The sequence below is a fragment of the Neltuma alba genome, unplaced genomic scaffold, assembly GCF_004799145.2.
Source record: "Neltuma alba isolate B1F8T4 unplaced genomic scaffold, ASM479914v2 tig00001714_pilon, whole genome shotgun sequence".
Classification (NCBI taxonomy): domain Eukaryota; kingdom Viridiplantae; phylum Streptophyta; class Magnoliopsida; order Fabales; family Fabaceae; genus Neltuma; species Neltuma alba.
Genome location: NW_021632579.1, coordinates 1 through 18,859, shown reverse-complemented (window position 1 = coordinate 18,859; position 18,859 = coordinate 1). Strand labels below are relative to the sequence as shown.

Below are 18,859 nucleotides of genomic sequence, written 5' to 3'. Positions count from 1 at the left end.
TTGTGCACCACGTAGACGCAAGGATCATGACCCCGTTTAGGGGAAGACAATTAAGCACAGAGCTGTCAAAAATAAAATACAAGGTAATTCAAAATGCATGCATCCCCTAATAATGGCTTTTAGTTGTCATTTTAGGAAGAGAAATTCTTAATGCTCTAGAAGTTTAATTAGATTTAAGTCCACGCGGTTGTGAAATTGGAGTCAGTACCGCACTCAGACCGCTAAAAGTTAGTTGGGAGACCTAACGGAAAATATAACAATGTTAAAAAAGGGTAGGCTCCCTGCTCCATGCCATCTCGTTTGAATATGCTGATCAAATGCTTGTTATTTGGCAACTTCAATTTTAACATGTCAACACAACCATTCATGTGAAGGCCATCATTCTTCTTATTGTCTATGGACAAATGTAAACTCGCAATCTAATCATTAATTTCATAATCAATTATATTTTCATTCCATTTTTACTGCATTAATAATCTATTTTTGTATGCCGTTCAATTTCATTAATTCCGTGCAACGCATGGGATGGTGACTAGGTTGTGATACTGATAAGCCCTCTGCTCCTATACTATATTCGTGATAATGCCAGACACTCCGCTTCTATATATACCATAAACAAGTTTTCAGAAATTTATGATCAAGAATTAATTTGTTCAAAGACAGATTTTAGGTAACCTCAGAATCATTTTTTAGAAATACTTTTCTGCAAATCGAGACAGACTTCTCTACATATTTACTTCGCATACCGTAAAAACACTTTTGAAACCATGATTTTGATCTTATCCAAACACTCTCTAAATATATCTACCCTATTGATGATTGTACTGAAAGTGCTTCCCTTTCTTCCGGTCTGTTACTGCAGATGTTCCATAATTGCACAATCAAACCGTTGGAAGGATTAAGAAGCGACCATGAAAGTCGCAAACTAACAATCGTCTTGTTTATCAACTTTATATTAAATAAAATCCCCTTATAGTTCTTTTCTCCACTGAAAAAGCAGAATTCCAGCCTCATTAACATGAAGAATCCTGTAGCCCAAGAAGACATTTTTAGAGGAACTCGCTCTATTTCGATCAGGTCAGCTTCACAGTCAGAACAACCTAAGAAAACTGATGTTCTTACTGATTTCAACTTCTTTCCTTGGTGCCGAGCAGCACCCTCATCGACACGAATTACACATTGGCCTCAATCAAAAACCCTAACACCAACCCCCCCCCCCCAAAAAAAAATCACCGTATTACATCACTGCGCCCAACCCAAAATACTCGGATTTGTACGAGAAGAGTAAATTTTATAAGCACAAATAGGCTCAGGAAAGCCATGTCTCTCCCGTGCATTGGCAATTATTTCTTGTACAAGGTTGAATTCCGAAAATAGAAAAGCACCAGAGTTGTATGCTACCTTAAAGCATTCAATATTTTAAAAACGAGCGGATAGTTTATGCAAATATTACTAACTCAGCATGTATGTGTACTGCATGAAGTCTTTGTTTGAGAGTAAGTATGGATACCGAAATGGCTTCACCGGGGATGTATGAATATTTCGGAGCTAACGACCATCATCCAATTTTAATCTCAACATTTTAAAAACTAAATAATATGAGTGGAAGAAATCCAACAGACTATTAAACTATTCTTCAAAATAACAAGTGCTTTCTTACGAGTGAGGACACAGAATGCATAACCTTTCATATTAGTTTGCTCACTGTTACTCCACAATAGAAAACATTCCCTTAAAATTCATCAGCCACCCTACCAAATCCAGCAAGTCGTTCAACCTCATAGTAATCTGCAACATGTCAAGTTTAAGCATAATCAAAACTCAATGCACAAAATAAAGATGTTCAAGATATGAGTACATGCTAAATGAAACAAAGCAATCGAAAATGACTGAGCATGAAAGAAAACTATTCAACAGTTTTTCATAGTTTTCATTCTGAACAAAAACGAGCATGGAAATGGTGATAAACATGTAAACCTTATATGCCGGATACAGCTGCGCAATGGCAACATGTAATAGATTTTTTTTTCCCCCTCCGCAGGCACATATGACAACGTGGGAAATACAGCCAGAATTACAATATCATGGATGTTATGTTTAAAATATTCTACAGCTATCTCTAGCAATGGCATTTCATAATTTAATTCATCTTAAGAAACAACAACAGATAAGTTTTGGCGGTGGAAAAAAGGCAAAATAAAAAAGTCCCGAATATCCAGATGAAGTAGAAGCAGAGGCGCTTAATAGTTAATATGTAGAAGCAGAGATGCTTAATAGTTAATGCCCTAATCATGCCGGTTGAGAAAGAGACTATCTGCAACTATCGTCTCACTCTTTAAACTCGTCTTCAATGAAGTCCTGGAGAGCAATCATTTTAATAGCATTGGACTTCAAGCTCTTTATTGCTTCAGCGGTTGCCAGAGCTCCATTAACCGTAGTTACAATTGGAACCTTGTAATCCAATGCCATCCTCCTGAGAGCCCGACCATCTATCTGATCAAGAGTGTCACCTGAACTGGTTATTACCATCAATTGAATGTCTCCATTAGCAATCATATCACCAGCATGTAGCCGCCCTTCATGCAGTTTCAGCACGGGTACAGCAGCAATTTTTGCTGATCGAAGAGCACAAGCCGTTCCAGAAGTTGCAACAATCTGAAATCCAATCTCGACAAAAGCCTTAGCAATCTTCTCAAGGTGTGGTTTTGTCAAGTCACTCAAGCTCAGGAACACAGTACCAGAAAGTGGTAACTTTTGGCCAGCAGCAATTTGAGCCTTAGCAAATGCAGTATTGTACATGGGGTCAATGCCCATGACCTCACCAGTGCTCCGCATCTCAGGGCTCAAAAGAACATCACAGCCAGGGAACTTTGCAAAAGGAAGAACTGCTTCCTTAACCGAGACATGTTTAGGAACAACCTCTTTTGTAAACTTGATGTCATAAAGAGATTTTCCGGACATAACAAGTGAAGCATACTTAGCCAAGGGGTGCCCAATTGCTTTTGATACAAATGGGACAGTACGGGAAGCTCGAGGATTGGCCTCGAGCAAAAACACGTCTCCTGATGTAGTAATTGCATATTGACAATTCATAAGCCCACATACATTCAGTTTTTTGGCCAATTTTTCAGTCCACGACCTAATTGTCTCCAAACAAGAAGATGGAACAGTTCTCGTGGGTATTGAGCAAGCAGAGTCACCAGAATGGACCCCAGCCTGTTCAATGTGCTCCATTATCCCACCAATGACCACATTGCCATGTGAATCAGCAAGAGCGTCAACATCAATCTCTATAGCATCAGATAAATACTTGTCAATTAATACAGGACGTTCTGGATCCACCTCAACAGCACTCTCAAGGTATGTCACGAGTTTATCATCACCATAAACAATTTCCATTGCCCGACCACCCAACACATAGGAGGGACGGACAACAACTGGATATCCAACATCTGAAGCAATAGTAAGAGCATCTGCTTCACTCTTTGCAATTCCTCCTTTGGGCTGTTCAATTTTTAATTCCCTAAGCATCACATTGAACCTCTCTCTGTCCTCAGCAGCGTCTATGGAATCAGGAGATGTTCCCCAAATGCTTACACTAGATTTCCCACTGGCAGTAGCTGGCTTGTGTTCGTCCAGGTACTGCTGTATAGGGAGAGCCAACTTTAAGGGCGTTTGACCACCAAATTGCACAATGATACCATCAGGCTTTTCCAGGTCAATGATGTTTAAGACATCTTCAACGGTCAATGGTTCAAAGTATAGGCGGTCACTAGTGTCATAATCTGTGGACACCGTCTCAGGATTTGAATTCACCATGATTGTCTCGTACCCTGCTTCCTGCAAAAACAATGGACAAGTCAACAGGTTGATAGGGTATAATCAGACTGTATATATAATCAAGAAAGAACGTTCCTTTCTGGGAGAAATGCAAATTAGAACAAAGCCAAATTGATCGTATTAAATCACTTAACGCTAAGGCTGATTTTTAGATAAGTGATGGCATCATGCAGCAACGTAGGCACCATCTCTACCCCAAAGTTACAACTTCTAAAAAACATAGAAAGGAGAAACTAGAAAGAATAAAAAGATACTGAAAAATTTTATCTTTTACCATTTCTTAACCAGTTATCACCAACAAACACACAGATGGCAGAGCTTGAACTCTCCAACAATTGGAATCTCAATCACATACTAATAAGGAAACGAACCTGAAGAGCAAAAGATGCATGACAACAACAGTAGTCAAACTCAATCCCTTGACCAATTCGATTTGGCCCTCCGCCCAGGATTAAAACCTTCCTCTTTTGAGTGGGAGCTGATTCACATTCAAAATCATAAGAAGAGTACATATAAGGCGTGTTGGCTTCAAATTCAGCTGCACAAGTATCTACTCGCTTATATGCTGGAGTGACACCCAGAGACAATCGCCTAAAGCGAACTTCTTTCTCTGTTGATTTAGTGGCAAATGCAATTTGTTTATCACTAAATCCTCTCCTCTTCACTTCGTACAAGTCATCCTTTGTCAAATCCATCAAATTATGAGATGACAAGAAATTTTCCACGTCAAGTAGCTCCTTGAGCTGCGTAAGAAACCATTTGTCAATGTAACTGAGCTCATGAACCTCATTAATTTTCATCCCTTTCTTCATAGCAGCATATACGGCATGGATGCGATCTGGGTTAGGAACTCTCAGGTTATACTTCAATTGGTCCCAATCATAATCCAACTCCTTCACTTGTCCACATCCCCACCCAGAGAAGCCATATTCTAGAGAGCGTACTGCTTTTTGAAATGACTCTTGGAATGTTCGTCCAACAGCCATTGCCTCGCCAACTGATTTCATCTGTGTCGTCAATATTGGCTGAGAACCAGGGAACTTTTCAAAAGCGAACCGAGGAATCTGCAACATGAATAGTGAAGTAAAAAGTAAATAGAGTTGAAAAAAGGGACGCTTTCCTATGTAAAAGGCTCGTTGATAGCATTACAGTGAGTTACTTACTTTTGTGACAACATAATCTATTGAAGGCTCGAAACTAGCTGGTGTCTTTTTAGTGATATCATTTGGGATTTGATCCAGTGAGTAACCTACGGATAATTTTGCAGCCATCTTTGCTATTGGAAATCCAGTTGCCTTAGATGCCAGAGCTGATGACCTAGAAACTCTTGGGTTCATCTCAATTACCATCACCTCGCCATCTCTTGGATTGACAGCAAACTGCACGTTAGAACCCCCACATTCTACCCCTATTTCTCTCATTATGGCAATTGAGTAATCCCGAAGTCGCTGATACTCCTTGTCAGTCAAAGTTTGCGCAGGTGCAACAGTGATAGAATCTCCAGTATGAACTCCCATTGGATCAATATTCTCAATAGAACATATGATGACCACATTGTCCGCCAAATCTCTCATAACTTCAAGTTCATACTCCTTCCAACCTAACAGAGACTTCTCTATCAAAACTTGATTGTTTATGCTAGCTGCAAGCCCGGCCTTACAAATTTCCTCAAATTCTTCCCTATTATATGCAATCCCTCCTCCTGTTCCACCTAAAGTGAAGGCTGGCCTTATGATTAAAGGGAATTCGCCAATCTCGTTAGCAATTTCAATACACTCCTTGAGCGTTTTGCCAATGCCAGAAGGGGGCGTCTTAATCCCAATGTTCTTCATCGCCTGTTTAAACAATTCTCTATCTTCGGCCTTCTTAATTGCGTCGAGCTTGGCGCCGATCAACTCAACTCCGTACTTGTCTAAAGCACCACTCTCAGCCAGAGACACCGCAAGGTTAAGCCCAGTCTGCCCACCCATGGTCGGCAATATGGCATCCGGACGCTCCTTGTCAAGAACCTGCTCAACCAACTCAGGCGTCATCGGTGTGATGTACGTCCTATCGGCCATTTCAGGATCAGTCATTATCGTCGCCGGATTCGAATTTATCAGTATGACTTCATAACCTTCTTCTCTGAGCGCTTTACAAGCTTGAGTCCCCGAGTAATCGAACTCGCAAGCTTGGCCAATCACAATAGGTCCAGCTCCAAGTATCAAAATTTTCCTCAAGTCCGTTCTCTTCCCCGCTTTTGGAGATGTTAGACTGACATCTTCAACTGGGGGAGTGGCAATGGCGCCCGCAGATACGTCCCTCTGTTTATGAGAACATTGAATCCCTGCAAACTGCCACGGCCGAAAGCATATGGAAGATAAATCTTTTGGCACCCCAAACTTGGTAGGGTTTGTAGTGTTGGCTTTCGACACCCGCAGATTAGGAGAAGAGACACGAAGAGGCTGTGAGAGCATTTCGCAATGGCAGATGCAAGAACCCAGACCCATCCCGAGTCAATCCTTGGAAGTGTAAGAGACTGATTCTTCGGAGAAGATGAAAGTGAAGGGGGAAAGACGAGCGTTATTTCCGGCGGGGCCGCTGTGCTGCCAGAGGCTTGAGCAGTATATAAAAGGCGGCGCTGTCTGTCGCAGCTCTCCGCCTCGCGGGGGGGTATTTAATTTTTGTATTTTCACAAATCACGTATTATTTGAATTGGATTGATTTTATTTTACAAATCTGGGAGGGGGGGTTCGGGGGATAAAAATAATCTCGCAAATTTTCAACATACATGAAATTATATTATTACTTTAACATAATTTAAAAAAAATTCTTTTGATTATAAATATAAAACCTATTTTGTATTGTAATTTACATTACAAAATGGATTTTATATTTATGAGCAGAGAGGAAGTATATAATAAATGATTGTTAAAAGAGTATTTGACAATATGCATATACTATCTTGAATTCTTAATACAAGAGTTAGTTAACTAATTTGAGTATATCAAAAAAGCTTGTTAAATTAGTTATTTGTAATAAATAAGTGTTGTCTCCATTAAAATACTTTTGTTAATCAAGTGTATTAGTTTTAATAATTAATGAAACTTTTAACATATACAATAACTACAAAGATTATTTTGAAAAAAATAAATAATATAAAAAAACAAAATGAATTGGAGTTTTATATTTAGAATCAAATTAAAAATCAAATCAGTTTTTATATTAAGGTGTTTGGATAGAATCAAAACCATAGTTTTAAAAGTACTCTTACAGTATATGAAGTAAATATGTGAAAGAATTTATCTCGATTTACGGTTCAAACAGCCCCTAAGATCTGAATGTAGCAATAATTTAGCGTGATAAAACCTCAATAGGTGGAGAAAGCGTTTGATGTAAGAAGTTCTATAATTTAAAAAGTAGGGTAGGATTAACTCATTTTCACTTGAAAAAGTTAAAATTAAAGAATCACAATTTCAAATTCAAAAAAAAAAGTTAAAATTAAGAAAACATAGCTTGAGTGGGAGAAATAATAAAAATGAAAATAACAGGGTGGATTGTCCATGACCACTCACTGGGTGCGCGGGCTTCGAGCATCTACCCCTCAGTGTGCTGCTTCTCATTTTGCATCCCTTGAGCATGCATCATTTCAACTTTTGCAACAAATTGCGTAAAAGAGGAATCACTTCACTTTCAGACCGCACAACGCATTTGAAATGTAAGGACTTGCTTAATTATGAGCAGTATCATTGTTCATCGGACAGGGATGGGACGAGAAATAGTGATACCGATTGTTAAAATAGTGATGCGGATTGTTAATATTTTTAATAATAACAGGCAATATTTTTATAATTTTAAATTTTTGATACAAATTTTCACCTTAAATCATGAAATATTTTGTTGAGCAAAAAAAATAATGATCAAAAACTAAATCGTTGAGCAAACAAAATTGACCCCAGAACCAGTGCTTTGTTTTCCCGTGTCTAGTTTTTAAAGAAGGAAAGGAAAATAAAGGAAAGAAAAGCAAAAAGCAGCATCTCTACATACAGTAGATGGAATAAGCCTTGAGATGGCATAGCAATGGAGAGTGAGAAGATAAAAATGGGCGGCAACAAAAGGACGAGGGGACGGGATTCTCATTTCTCTGTGGCAGAAGACGACGGCACGTGATGAGAGAATAATGCCTTTGCCGATTACCATCTCTTGCAATGAAATATGGCATTTGGCAAGTTCAACTCCTATGAACATGCCTTCATAACTATGGCTGGTCCTGTTTGAGCCCACTATATAAATATCCTAAGATTACAAGCACATGAAACTCCTGCTCTCTCGATGCCTTTGTTGGCTAATCTTTGTCAGTATTGTTGCATTTTGCACATCTTTAAAAGTGTTTTTACAAAAATTAATTTTGCTGTTACTAAGGGGTGTCTGGGAAGTATCAGAAGTATTTCTAAAAAGTACTTTTTCGTAAATCAAAATAAATTTTTTAATATATTTACTTTGCATACTGTAAAAAATACTTTTAAAATCATAGTTTTAATTCTATCTAAACACCTCCTAAAAGGTTTGTTTCTTTTCTTATAGAAGCTTGGCCAAAGGATACCGTGTTCGAAAGTTAACCCAAACATATTCAGGTACAAATATTTGTGGGCCCTCATAGGCTCATACTGCTTTCAATTTTCTTTTTGAGCTAAAATATAGGTATCCTCTTATTGGAGACAAGACAGTAAGAATGTAAGATAAGAGAAATGGGCTTCTAAATCCACCAAAGAGTGGGCCTTCATGTACGTTTGGGTCTTTGGGTGTCATTGGAAAAGGGCTTAATTTCATGTTCGCTTGTACAAAAAGAAAAATATATACCAATGGGGATTTAGTCTAACGGAAAGGACTAGTCGCTCACAACTTAACAAACTAAGATTCGAATCTCCACTAGAAGAGGTGTCCGCATTTAATCTCCGATAGTGCCTTGAATAGAATTGCCTCCAATAAAAGGATACTTATACTTTAGCAAAAAAAAAAAGAAAAGAAAAGAAAAATATACATATGTATATTATATATTTTTCACGTTGGCACCAGTAGAGCACAAAAAACCGGACCGGACCGGCCGGTTCAACCGGAAAACTGATGAACCAGTCATTGGTCCGGTCTGGTTCATGGATTAAACCAGGAACCGGTCAAACCGGTGTGAACCGGTTTGAATAATTATATTACTATTTGTCTTTTTTTTTTCATTTAGCTTATAATATCTCATTTATTATATATTTAAATGAATTTTAATGATAATTTTGGTACCAACAGCTATTAATTTTAGTTATTGAGGAATTATAAAGATTAAAATTCTCAATATTGTTATACTTTATTATTATTACAATCAAATTATTATTGTATTTCCTTATATTTTGTTATTAGTGATTATTAGTATTGTTATATTTTGTTATTTTCAATCAAATTATATTATTTTAATATGATCGGTTTGATCCTGGATTGACCCTGATCTGACCCATTGACCCTTAAACCACTATCTCAACCGGTTTAATATCCGGTCTAGTTTTTTGTTCCTTGGGCACCAGAACTCCAAAAATAAGCGCTTGTTTGGTATCACATTTATTAAGTGCTTACAAATACTTTCGCATAAATAGAGATAAAACTTACTTCACATCTCTCTCTCCATCTCATTCTGTAAATCCAAATTAAAACTGCTTTTAAAAACTTCAATTGCTATTCCGAACAAGTTCTAAATTGTGATTAATATTCATGTTTTTGTCTTAAAAGCACAAGATAACTTTCATGGGTAGAACATGTCTCTGGTGGGATCAACGTTCAATTATTTATAAAAACTAATTCAAATATCAATAAATAGTTCATTTATAACGTCTGACCACAAAAATTTATAACAAATATTAGCAAATTATCAACAACGCATTCCTGTCCCCCCCCCCCCAATGAGGCACATTAATAGTTGTCTCTGCAATGGTTTCTGCACTATATCAAACCGGTGGATCTCAGCAATAAGTACAATTAAAAGAGGAAGGCATTAAACATATGTCTTGCAGGAAATCTGAATGGATCAGGAAAAGGCATAATATACACATGCAGACGATGAGAGCAAATTAAAGTAACTAAAAATGAAACCTGGCAGGTTCAACTTTGGTCATGCGAGCTTCGCCGGCGGGTTCATCGTTGTCGATCTTGCGGTCGTTTCTGAAAGCAGCATAAGCGATGATGTAAGCGATGACGAGGATGATCATGACGACGATGTTGATAACAGAAACCTTCCTCCAGCTCTTCTTAAGGCTGGCCACAACCCCAGCCTTGCACGAGTCGCACTCATAACACAACTGACTCTGATCGTTGCTCCACCTGCCGCAGTCTGCGTTGGCTCCCGCCCCAACCCCCACCCCCGGGTTCCACACCGTCTCCCTCTCGTACACGTACCCACACTCTGTAGGAGGCTTGCAGCAACCAGACTACATCACAATATATTAACTAGTCAGAAGATGTTTGTGATTTAATCACGGCGTTTCAGTTCACATCATATTCAGATATATACATACATATATATATATATATGGCATCTGTGACCAAATTGTGTGTGACCGTGTGTGTCTACAAATGGAAGCCAAACGCGCATGGATATAGGATAAGAAAGACGTCAAGTCAATCTATGTCTTCCACATCACACTCACTGGCCTCTGAAATTAAGGGCACGAGGCTGGGGCAGACACAACACTAACTCGCCTTTGAATGATTTTCATAATTCCCATTTGACTATATTCAAAAATTGACAACACAAGCATAATTGTATGCTGTAACGTCTCACTATAGCGTCATTATTTGCATGACCTGTGCTGTTATGAAGTGTGTAGAAAAGGAGAAAAAAAGAAAGGAAACCAGTGACATCCGCTAGTCTATCTTTCCAGTCTAGTCGAAGATACATTTATTCTAGTACCCACCACCGCCTTAACCATACCATAATACGAGCCCCCGAGGCAGAGGCCATACCTAAAAAGCGTTCTTGGCTTGATTAATTGACGCGCGGGACATATTATTGTTGAAAGCAGAAAGCGACAACAGATAGCTTAATTATATCACATCTGTTTGCCACTGCCGAAAGAAGACCACCTAAATGGACCCCCCAAAAAAAACTCGAGTTCAATCAATGATGATGAAGTTTAAGCAAATTAAGTTTGTGGGCGTGCTCCAACAGAGAATTAAAGGATTGTTATCCTTTTGATATTGCAACAGCGCCATCGCTCAGATACTTAAAAATCTGACACAATCAATATTGAAATACTATACCATCCTCAATTTATGACCCTAAATTATAATATTCAACAAAAGGGTGGGGGACAAAAACGCATGATATGATTTAAAAAGTCCTACACCGCCACCAAACCCAATTAGGAGAAACCATGGATCATGCTGGGACTAATTAATTTTATAAAGATATAGTAATTAGAGGGGGAAAACATTTCCAATAAATGAGGCCTCCCTTGGTTGATGGCACTGGTCAAGCTTGAAACGCAGGCGAATGGCCCACTCACCACATTTCTCGGAGACTGTGCATGCAATACCCATCACCTCCACATGACGCTGGGTCCCTTACTATAAACCTCCGACGCGACCCAACCTTTCACCTAAATTTATCGCCAGACGCGTAATAACAGTAAAAAGAAAACATCTCCAAGAGACTACATCGATACTGGATGGGCTTTGGCGGGTGGCGGGTAAGCCACACATGAAAAGCTGATTCTTCAAAATTCAGATTATACTCCTCAGCTTATTAATATAGAATCCAATTGTTGAGTTGGTTTTGATTCTAAATATAAGATATACTTTTTATATTTATCAATTTTCTCTAAACTATCCTTATGAATACTCATTCAACCTATTAAGAAAGATAATTACAATGTTTTAGAAAAAACATATCATATTTTTTTATAATTAACTAATTTACATAACTTCTTTAATCTAATCAAATTAGTTAAATGGGTTCTATATTAATTTCGTAATATGTTATTTTGATACGTACGATGACGCACCAATCCTTGATGAAATAATATGTAAACAAGATATGGCGAGGATGAAAGATGAATAAGAGCAGGGACCTGGATAGGAGTGAGCCTTCTGTGGAAGAACATATCAGCAGTTTCAGGCATTCCACCAACAGTTCTCACCATCTTTCTGCAAACCTTGGAGTCCCTGATGCAAGAGCTAATCTTTCCCCAGTAGGTATCACTGGCCACCCGCTCCTCCAACCAACCCGAATGATCCTCCAGATAGTAGTCTACATAGGCCCGGTTCATCACCGCCCGACCGGAACCCTTCTCCGTCACGGCATAGGCGAAGATGATGAAGCCGATCAGAGCTGCAATGACGATGAACATGACGACCAGGTAGAGGCGCATTAGGAAGGTGTTGCGGTAACAGGCGCCGGCGAAACCCGCAAGAGAGACGACCATGATGCTGATTCCGATGACGATGAGAGGCCACTGGAGGAAGGTGAGGCAGTCTGTGTTGTTTGCTCTGCTGCTCAGCCATATGCCTCCTCCCAGTATAGGAATGGACAGCAGGAACGTTAAGAAGTTGAGTAAACCAATCAACTGGTTGCTTGTTCCCATCTTCCCAGCCAACCCTTCTTATTAATCCTTCCCCTTTTTCCTTTTGAATCTTTTTCTAGACTCTCTTAAGCGGATGCAGAGGCTGTAAACTTTTATTTCTTGTTTGGGTTTTGTGGGAGCCTAGAGCCTACATATGCCACTTGCGGTCCATCGATCAGTTCCAAACGTAAGAAATGACTCAAATGACCTTTTCCTTACTTGAAACGGTCCTACTTTCGGTTTGTCGCCGGGCTGATTTCAGTGAGACTTCTTTTTTTTTTTTTTTTTTAACTTTTCAGAGTAGAGATGAGAGAATATACTCACCTTTTCTCTAAAACATAGGATAAAAGGTAAAGTAAACTAATCTCCGTTTATCGGGAAATGGTAATTTACATATGCGGATGTCGGCCTTACTCACAGGGGATATGCCACGTAAGATAAGCCCGTACCTTTTTCCGCCCCAATCTTCTTTTTTTGGTTCGGTGAGTTTGGGCCTCATTTATCAATACATGTAATACTTATCTTGTTATGGGCCAGAATAGTGAGCGGACCGGACCCACATGTCAGCTCGTCCCAGAAACCGCTTAGATTATGACCCCATGACTTTGTGTTTAAAATATATTTTCATTTATTTTGTTTAAATTTAAGTAAAATTAAGTCTCTATCAACCTATTGCACACAAAAATTAGCTGGCAAAAAAAATTGTACAAAAAAAAAATAATTCTACTGAAATTAAATCATACTGTTTCATAATACATGTCAAAATGATTAAAAGCTTAGGCGTAATTCTTAAAATTAAGAAAACAATTCTTAACCCTATAGAGAATTAGAGAGGAAGGGAGAGAAAATAAAATTTTAACGAACTTGGTTTAAAAAATTAGAAGAGTGGGGTTATAAAATATTGATAAAAAGAATATATAAGATAAAATAGTAAGCAAAATTAACTTAAAAATTTTAATCCCATTTTTCTAATTTTTTAGATTAAATTCATTAGTATTTTTCCTTCCTCTCCTTATCTCGTACCAAACCGACCCTAGGGGAGGAGACTGAGGCGGACTGATTTTTTTTTATTGGGTCAAGCAAACAGGCTGAAGCCCAAAACAATTAAGTAGGCAGGCACCCTGTCCATACGTGGGGAAGCAGCAACCTGGTTAAGCCCTAATAATTAAAATCATGACTGAAGCCGGAGTCCAATTGCCACATATCTGACCCAACTTTCTTTGTACCGGGGAAAAAAAAACTCAATTTTCTTACCGTGCTTCCTTTTCCGCTGGTTCCAATAATTCAACTTAATTTCAAAGTTGCCATCAAATGCAAAACGCACGCCCTTCATCGTTTGTTCCCAAGAGGCTTTAAGCAGCGGCTGTTGAGTTTTTTTAATCCAACAACCCGAATTATATTGAACTGTGAAGCCCGGCCAGACTGAGCTTCACTTGAGTATCGTCGGAACCTGATTTTCCAATCTAAACACACATATCATTAAGACGCGCATGTGTTCATTAGTTGTGCATATAAATATGAATTTTGAAGGAACGAATTTTTTTTGTCACTTTTAAACCGCAAAAAAAAAGAGAGAGAGGTCACCTCTTTCAGTCGTTCACATTAATTGATGAGCAATGTCATCATCTGTCTAGTAAGCACTAGATTTCTGTGAATATTTGAAGCTCCTTTTACTTTTGTTATAACAACTTAATTAGTTTTTTTCCTAATTAAGTATAACTACAATTTATTATGTATAACTAATGGGATTTAGATATCCTCTCTAGCAACAAAATACTAGGCAACATGAAAGGAAAAGAAATAACGAGACGAGCGGGCACTAATGCTACCTGATTATTTTCATATGGGTTATTTGCCGAAAAAAATTAATCGATGGGTTTGAAAAATATATATACTTGTGCACGAAATTATATTTATTTTACTTTTTAGTCGTCTCAGTTTACATGTCAGTTAATTACGTGGCAAAAGTCAACAATGTGCTCTATTTCGTGGTCGAAGTAGGCTGCAGTGTACATATTTACAAGATTTCGTGGGCCTATAAGATTTGACGGTAAAAATATTTACAAAAAATAATGTTTTAAATTGATAATGGTATAAAACTTTGCGGAAAAAATTGCTAGCTATGTAGAACCACACATTTTTATGAGGTAGCGCACTGACGCGCAGAACAACGATCAAAGACTCCGTGCTAATGCATGCATTCCATTTATTCCCAGTTGCTGTTGATTTATTTATTACTCCTCCGGTATTTGATATAAGATCTATTTAACTAATTTGATTACATTAAAGAAGTTAGATAAGTTAGTTAATTATAAGAAATATGATATATTTTTTTTAAAACACCCTAATCATCTTCCTTAATATCATAGGAATAATTTTAAAATTTTTTTTATTTGATTATGGTTGAGAAAATATTCATAGGAATAATTTTTAAAAAATTGATAAATATGTCTTATATTTATAACTAAAATTAAATCAATAATTAAGTCTTATATTAAAAAAAAAGAATATTCTTAAACTGAAATGCGAACCCCTGCGAGACATTTAAACCGCGATCCACCGAATCTTGTCCACAGTCATTGATTGTTGGGGGCATATCGATATTCATGCTGTCGCTGACTGTTTTTCTCTTGCCAAATCCCCAACTGGATATGGCTGCTGAGTGCCATGAGAGACAAAAGCCATTCCGAGGTTGCTGGTCATGCTTCACTGAAATTTTTAATTCGTAGGGATACGAGATGTTCTCTTCGGCTCCAATATAGAAATAATAGCGCATACTATATTTTAATTCTAGGAATCTAGGTACCTGGTGAAAATACGACGCTGTCATATCTTGAAGCTACCGACATTTCACAGACCAAGACTGGTCAGAGATTTCAGACTCAGACCGCACAAAACTACGAATTATCGTTCTCATGCTGCCTCTTCTCTCTCCCCCCCCCCCCGGGTCTCTTTCTCACTTCCTCCTGTTACCATAAGCAAATTATACTTTCACTACTCTCTAAGTTTGGCTAACATAGCAAACAAATCTGCGATCTCATTAGTCTATTCAACAATAACATCGTAGAACAAAAAATTTGACATCTGCTAGGGGGGAAAAAAAAGCAAGCCAGAAACAGGAAGGGAGGTGATTCAAGCGAATCAAATCCCTTGATCTTAACCCAAAACTCTAGAGAAATGAAAATTTAAAAGCTGATATTTCAGTCACGAGAGGAAATCATCAGTCCTTCTGTTTGTTTCTTCTCTTCTTCGATCTTATGATCAATGGAGAAGCATTGAGTGTCTGTCTACATTAGCGGACTATTGAGAAGACCGTGCCAGGATGAACCGAGACCATTGTTCCAACTTGCTCTTCCTGAATCGAGCCCTCCCATGTTCATGTCCCCATTGAACTGCCATGGAAGACCCCACAACACCTTGTTTTCACTTTGTTCTCTTCCATTACACATTATTTCTTGCTTCATAGTAGTGACCGACACTGCTTGCGTTGTGGGTGCATTATTGATTTCTTGATCATACGGGAGCATCATCTCTGCGTTTCCATTGTCCACTTCTCCCATGTCCCCGTTTCCATATCCGCAATACAGGTTCTGCAAATTATTATTCTGCTGGGTTTCCACGAATCCAGTTCGAAATGCATCTAAAAAGCCAGGATTTGTGGTGTTGCCGAGGATATCATAATGGGAGCTAGTGGGGTTCCCCAAAATTGATAGATCATGGTCATCATAGCCCAATTGCCCAGAAGATTGTTTTTGGAGCCTAACTAATGCGAGGGTGAGGTCATTAGAATCATAAGATAAGGAAGGGATGGAAGCGAGTGGGTTGTTGTGGGGGGTGAGAGGTTGATCTTGAGCCCTCTTTGATGATGAAGATCTCTTGTTCTTCCTGCAGCCTCCACCCACTGGAACATTCCTTAATGTTCCTCCTTTGGTCCAATATCTCCTGCATGACTTGCAGAAGTATCTCGGCTGAGAAAGACTGTAATTGTTGTAGTAACAGAATTTGGTGTTGGTGGAGTCACATCTTGGGCACTTTAGTGCTTCTTCCGGCTGAGGTCTCGGCTTCCTCTCTTGCTGTGCTTTTGAGCAAGCTATCATATTCTCCAGTGATTCGTTAGACATTTGCTGTGAAAACAAAAGCACAATTGGAAATTATTAGTAAGCATGAAAACCAAGAGCCACGGTGCAATTCCGCAGGTGAATTTTGAAATCGAGCGGGGTGGGGTTCATGAGATTACTCTTTAAATTCTTTCATGGGTATAAAAAAATAAAGCATGCAGGGATATACAATTACTACCTAGAAGCACGAATTAGAGAATTTTATATATTGTGGAAGATAATCGAAGAGGGAAAGTTTGCCCTAGCTTCCTAGCTGGGTTTAAGAGATCAGTCTTAAACCACGGTTCCACGTATCCGTTGGGATGGAAAAGCCATTCTTCATTCTACAAAAGAGAGACGAAACTTTCCTATACTTGCGCCAAAGGATTTTTCATAAGGCGCGAGAAATCAAAGATATATATGCTCTTATTTACTGAAGTTCATTTTCGTTTATTGCTTTGCAACGTACATATAGCTAAGTTGATCATGAAGAATTGACGGAGGAAGGCCTGAGACCCCAAACCATACTCAAGCCCAAACGTAAAAGAATTGAAGGGGAAGAGGAGAGGTAAGGAAAAGGCATAAAGAAGCAAAGAGAGAGGCATGTGAGCGGGAGAGAGAGGAAGCAGCCAGCCTACCTGGTGTTGTGCACGGGAAGGATCCATCCATACAGTGAACTCAACCTGAAAGAATGAAGAGTCTTAGCTTGATTTGAGTATGAGGGTGTGGGCGTATTTGAGTATGGGTATATTAGAGAGAAAGGGGAGGCAGCAGAGGAACAGAAACGTACAGACAGACAGATAGAGAGAGAGAGAGAGATCAGAGAGATGGAGGGAAGGATGAGGATGAGGGGATCATGAGGAAATAGGAGAGGTCCCAGATATATAAAGCAAACCCGAGAGAGAGAGAGAGTGGCAATGATGGGGGGTTTCATGCCGTACTGGACGATGATGATGGGTGAGTTCGGCTTGCACGCAGACAAAGCGTTTCGAAAATTCCAGTCCTTCCCCCCATTTCTGTTCCCCCTCAACGCTTTAACATATTTTTGTTCTTCGATTCATATACTGATTTTCATTTTCATTTCTGTCAATGATATAACACGCTTGGAAAATCTACGTTTCTTTTTTAATGTATGATCCTATTGTGATGCTCGAAATAGTGCAATACTTATTACTATATTCGGTTTTTAATATAAGACCCTGGTAAATTTTATGTTGGTCTTAAATATAAGACTTCAATCCATTTTGTTTATAATATTTATATATATTTTTAAGATAGTTCTTCTAATAATGATAGTTCTAGCTAACACACTTGATTAGTAATGATATTTTTGAAAAGATAACAAATATTTATTACAAATAACTAATTTAACTTATTTTTTAATCTTCTTAAATTAGTTGACTACCTCTTATAATTAAGACACGAAGCAGTATTATTTTATCAGTTTTCTTGTATTTCCAAATTGACAAGAGGTGAATATCGTGCTCAAGTTCTCAGCGGTCCTTCCGGTTGCTGTGCTGGTGGGACCTTTGTCTCGCGTGGATGCAACTATTAGTGGGGCCCAGAAGGGACAGACCCGTGTCCGGGGGCCCCACGCATCCGCCAATCCATGGATGAAAGCATACTCGGCCATACTATGAGCCTCCCAAGCATTCTAACCTCGTGGACTCCTGTTCCCATTATGATCGGGAAAACTACTAATGAAGGGATGAGCAGTTTAAGGAAGATATAAGAAGAAAACAGAGATATGGTGGAGTAAGAAGGGAGGATAGTGGGGGGATTTGGAGGGACCCATGAGAAAAGAGAGCATGATGAAACAGATATATATGAACGAAGGAAGGGGATATGGTGGTGGTTTGTTGAATGTTGGGATGATGATGTGGACGGATAATGATGCGTGGGGGGACAGCCATGGGACATGGTGGACAGTCATACAGTCCATCAATCCCTCCTTCATTCTTCCATAAACATATATATATATATATCTATCTATCTTTGGCTTCACTCACACCACTGCTCACTACTGTACCACTGTTCTTCATTCTGAATGGATTCATTATGAATTATTATTGAGTTGCTTTGTCGGATGATATTGAATGTAATGCCAACACGTTGCCTCCCTCTCTTCCGTATGATACAGCCATACCTAACCTCACCTCCTCACTCATCTATCTACACAGCTCTCCGTTTCTGCTTTCCCCTGCTCTTTGCCTCCTGCTGGTCCCTCCTCCCCCACTCTCTTGTCTTACTCAACTCCCACTTCCTGCCCCACCCTTTCCCTCCCCTCCTCCTCCCTTCAATTTGGCCCCACTCATCATTCAATTACATTCCTATGACTAAAAT

At 38.8% G+C, this 18,859-nt stretch overlaps 3 protein-coding genes across 3 annotated transcripts; all 3 read right to left on the bottom strand.

The window, feature by feature from the left end:
- Positions 1-1,515: 1,515 nt before the first annotated feature.
- Positions 1,516-6,428, bottom strand: LOC114761934 (carbamoyl-phosphate synthase large chain, chloroplastic). Its single transcript, XM_028951385.1, has 4 exons — positions 5,004-6,428; positions 4,212-4,904; positions 2,285-3,840; positions 1,516-1,788 (listed from the first exon to the last, which is right to left on the bottom strand). Exons 1-3 carry the CDS (start codon positions 6,327-6,329, stop codon positions 2,329-2,331), a joined length of 3,531 nt encoding a protein of 1,176 aa, XP_028807218.1. The 5' UTR covers positions 6,330-6,428; the 3' UTR covers positions 1,516-1,788; positions 2,285-2,328.
- Positions 6,429-9,778: 3,350 nt separating this feature from the next.
- Positions 9,779-12,538, bottom strand: LOC114761955 (tetraspanin-3). Its single transcript, XM_028951402.1, has 2 exons — positions 11,928-12,538; positions 9,779-10,286 (listed from the first exon to the last, which is right to left on the bottom strand). Exons 1-2 carry the CDS (start codon positions 12,438-12,440, stop codon positions 9,939-9,941), a joined length of 861 nt encoding a protein of 286 aa, XP_028807235.1. The 5' UTR covers positions 12,441-12,538; the 3' UTR covers positions 9,779-9,938.
- A 2,887-nt stretch (positions 12,539-15,425) lies between these two features.
- Positions 15,426-17,443, bottom strand: LOC114761943 (dof zinc finger protein DOF2.1). Its single transcript, XM_028951396.1, has 2 exons — positions 17,155-17,443; positions 15,426-16,543 (listed from the first exon to the last, which is right to left on the bottom strand). Exons 1-2 carry the CDS (start codon positions 17,179-17,181, stop codon positions 15,707-15,709), a joined length of 864 nt encoding a protein of 287 aa, XP_028807229.1. The 5' UTR covers positions 17,182-17,443; the 3' UTR covers positions 15,426-15,706.
- Positions 17,444-18,859: the final 1,416 nt, after the last annotated feature.

Excerpts from the sequence above, each read along its gene's own strand:
- LOC114761934 (XM_028951385.1), bottom strand. The coding sequence starts at position 6,329 with ATGGGTCTGGGTTCTTGCATCTGCCATTGCGAAATGCTCTCACAGCCT. Across the intron at positions 4,905-5,003 it reads TAGATTATGTTGTCACAAAA|ATTCCTCGGTTCGCTTTTGA; the intron begins GTAAGTAACTCA and ends TTCATGTTGCAG. Across the intron at positions 3,841-4,211 it reads ATGCATCTTTTGCTCTTCAG|GAAGCAGGGTACGAGACAAT; the intron begins GTTCGTTTCCTT and ends TTGTTTTTGCAG.
- LOC114761955 (XM_028951402.1), bottom strand. The coding sequence starts at position 12,440 with ATGGGAACAAGCAACCAGTTGATTGGTTTACTCAACTTCTTAACGTTC. Across the intron at positions 10,287-11,927 it reads GAAGGCTCACTCCTATCCAG|TCTGGTTGCTGCAAGCCTCC; the intron begins GTCCCTGCTCTT and ends ATTGTGATGTAG.
- LOC114761943 (XM_028951396.1), bottom strand. The coding sequence starts at position 17,181 with ATGGATCCTTCCCGTGCACAACACCAG. Across the intron at positions 16,544-17,154 it reads CTTCCCGTGCACAACACCAG|CAAATGTCTAACGAATCACT; the intron begins GTAGGCTGGCTG and ends TTGTTTTCACAG.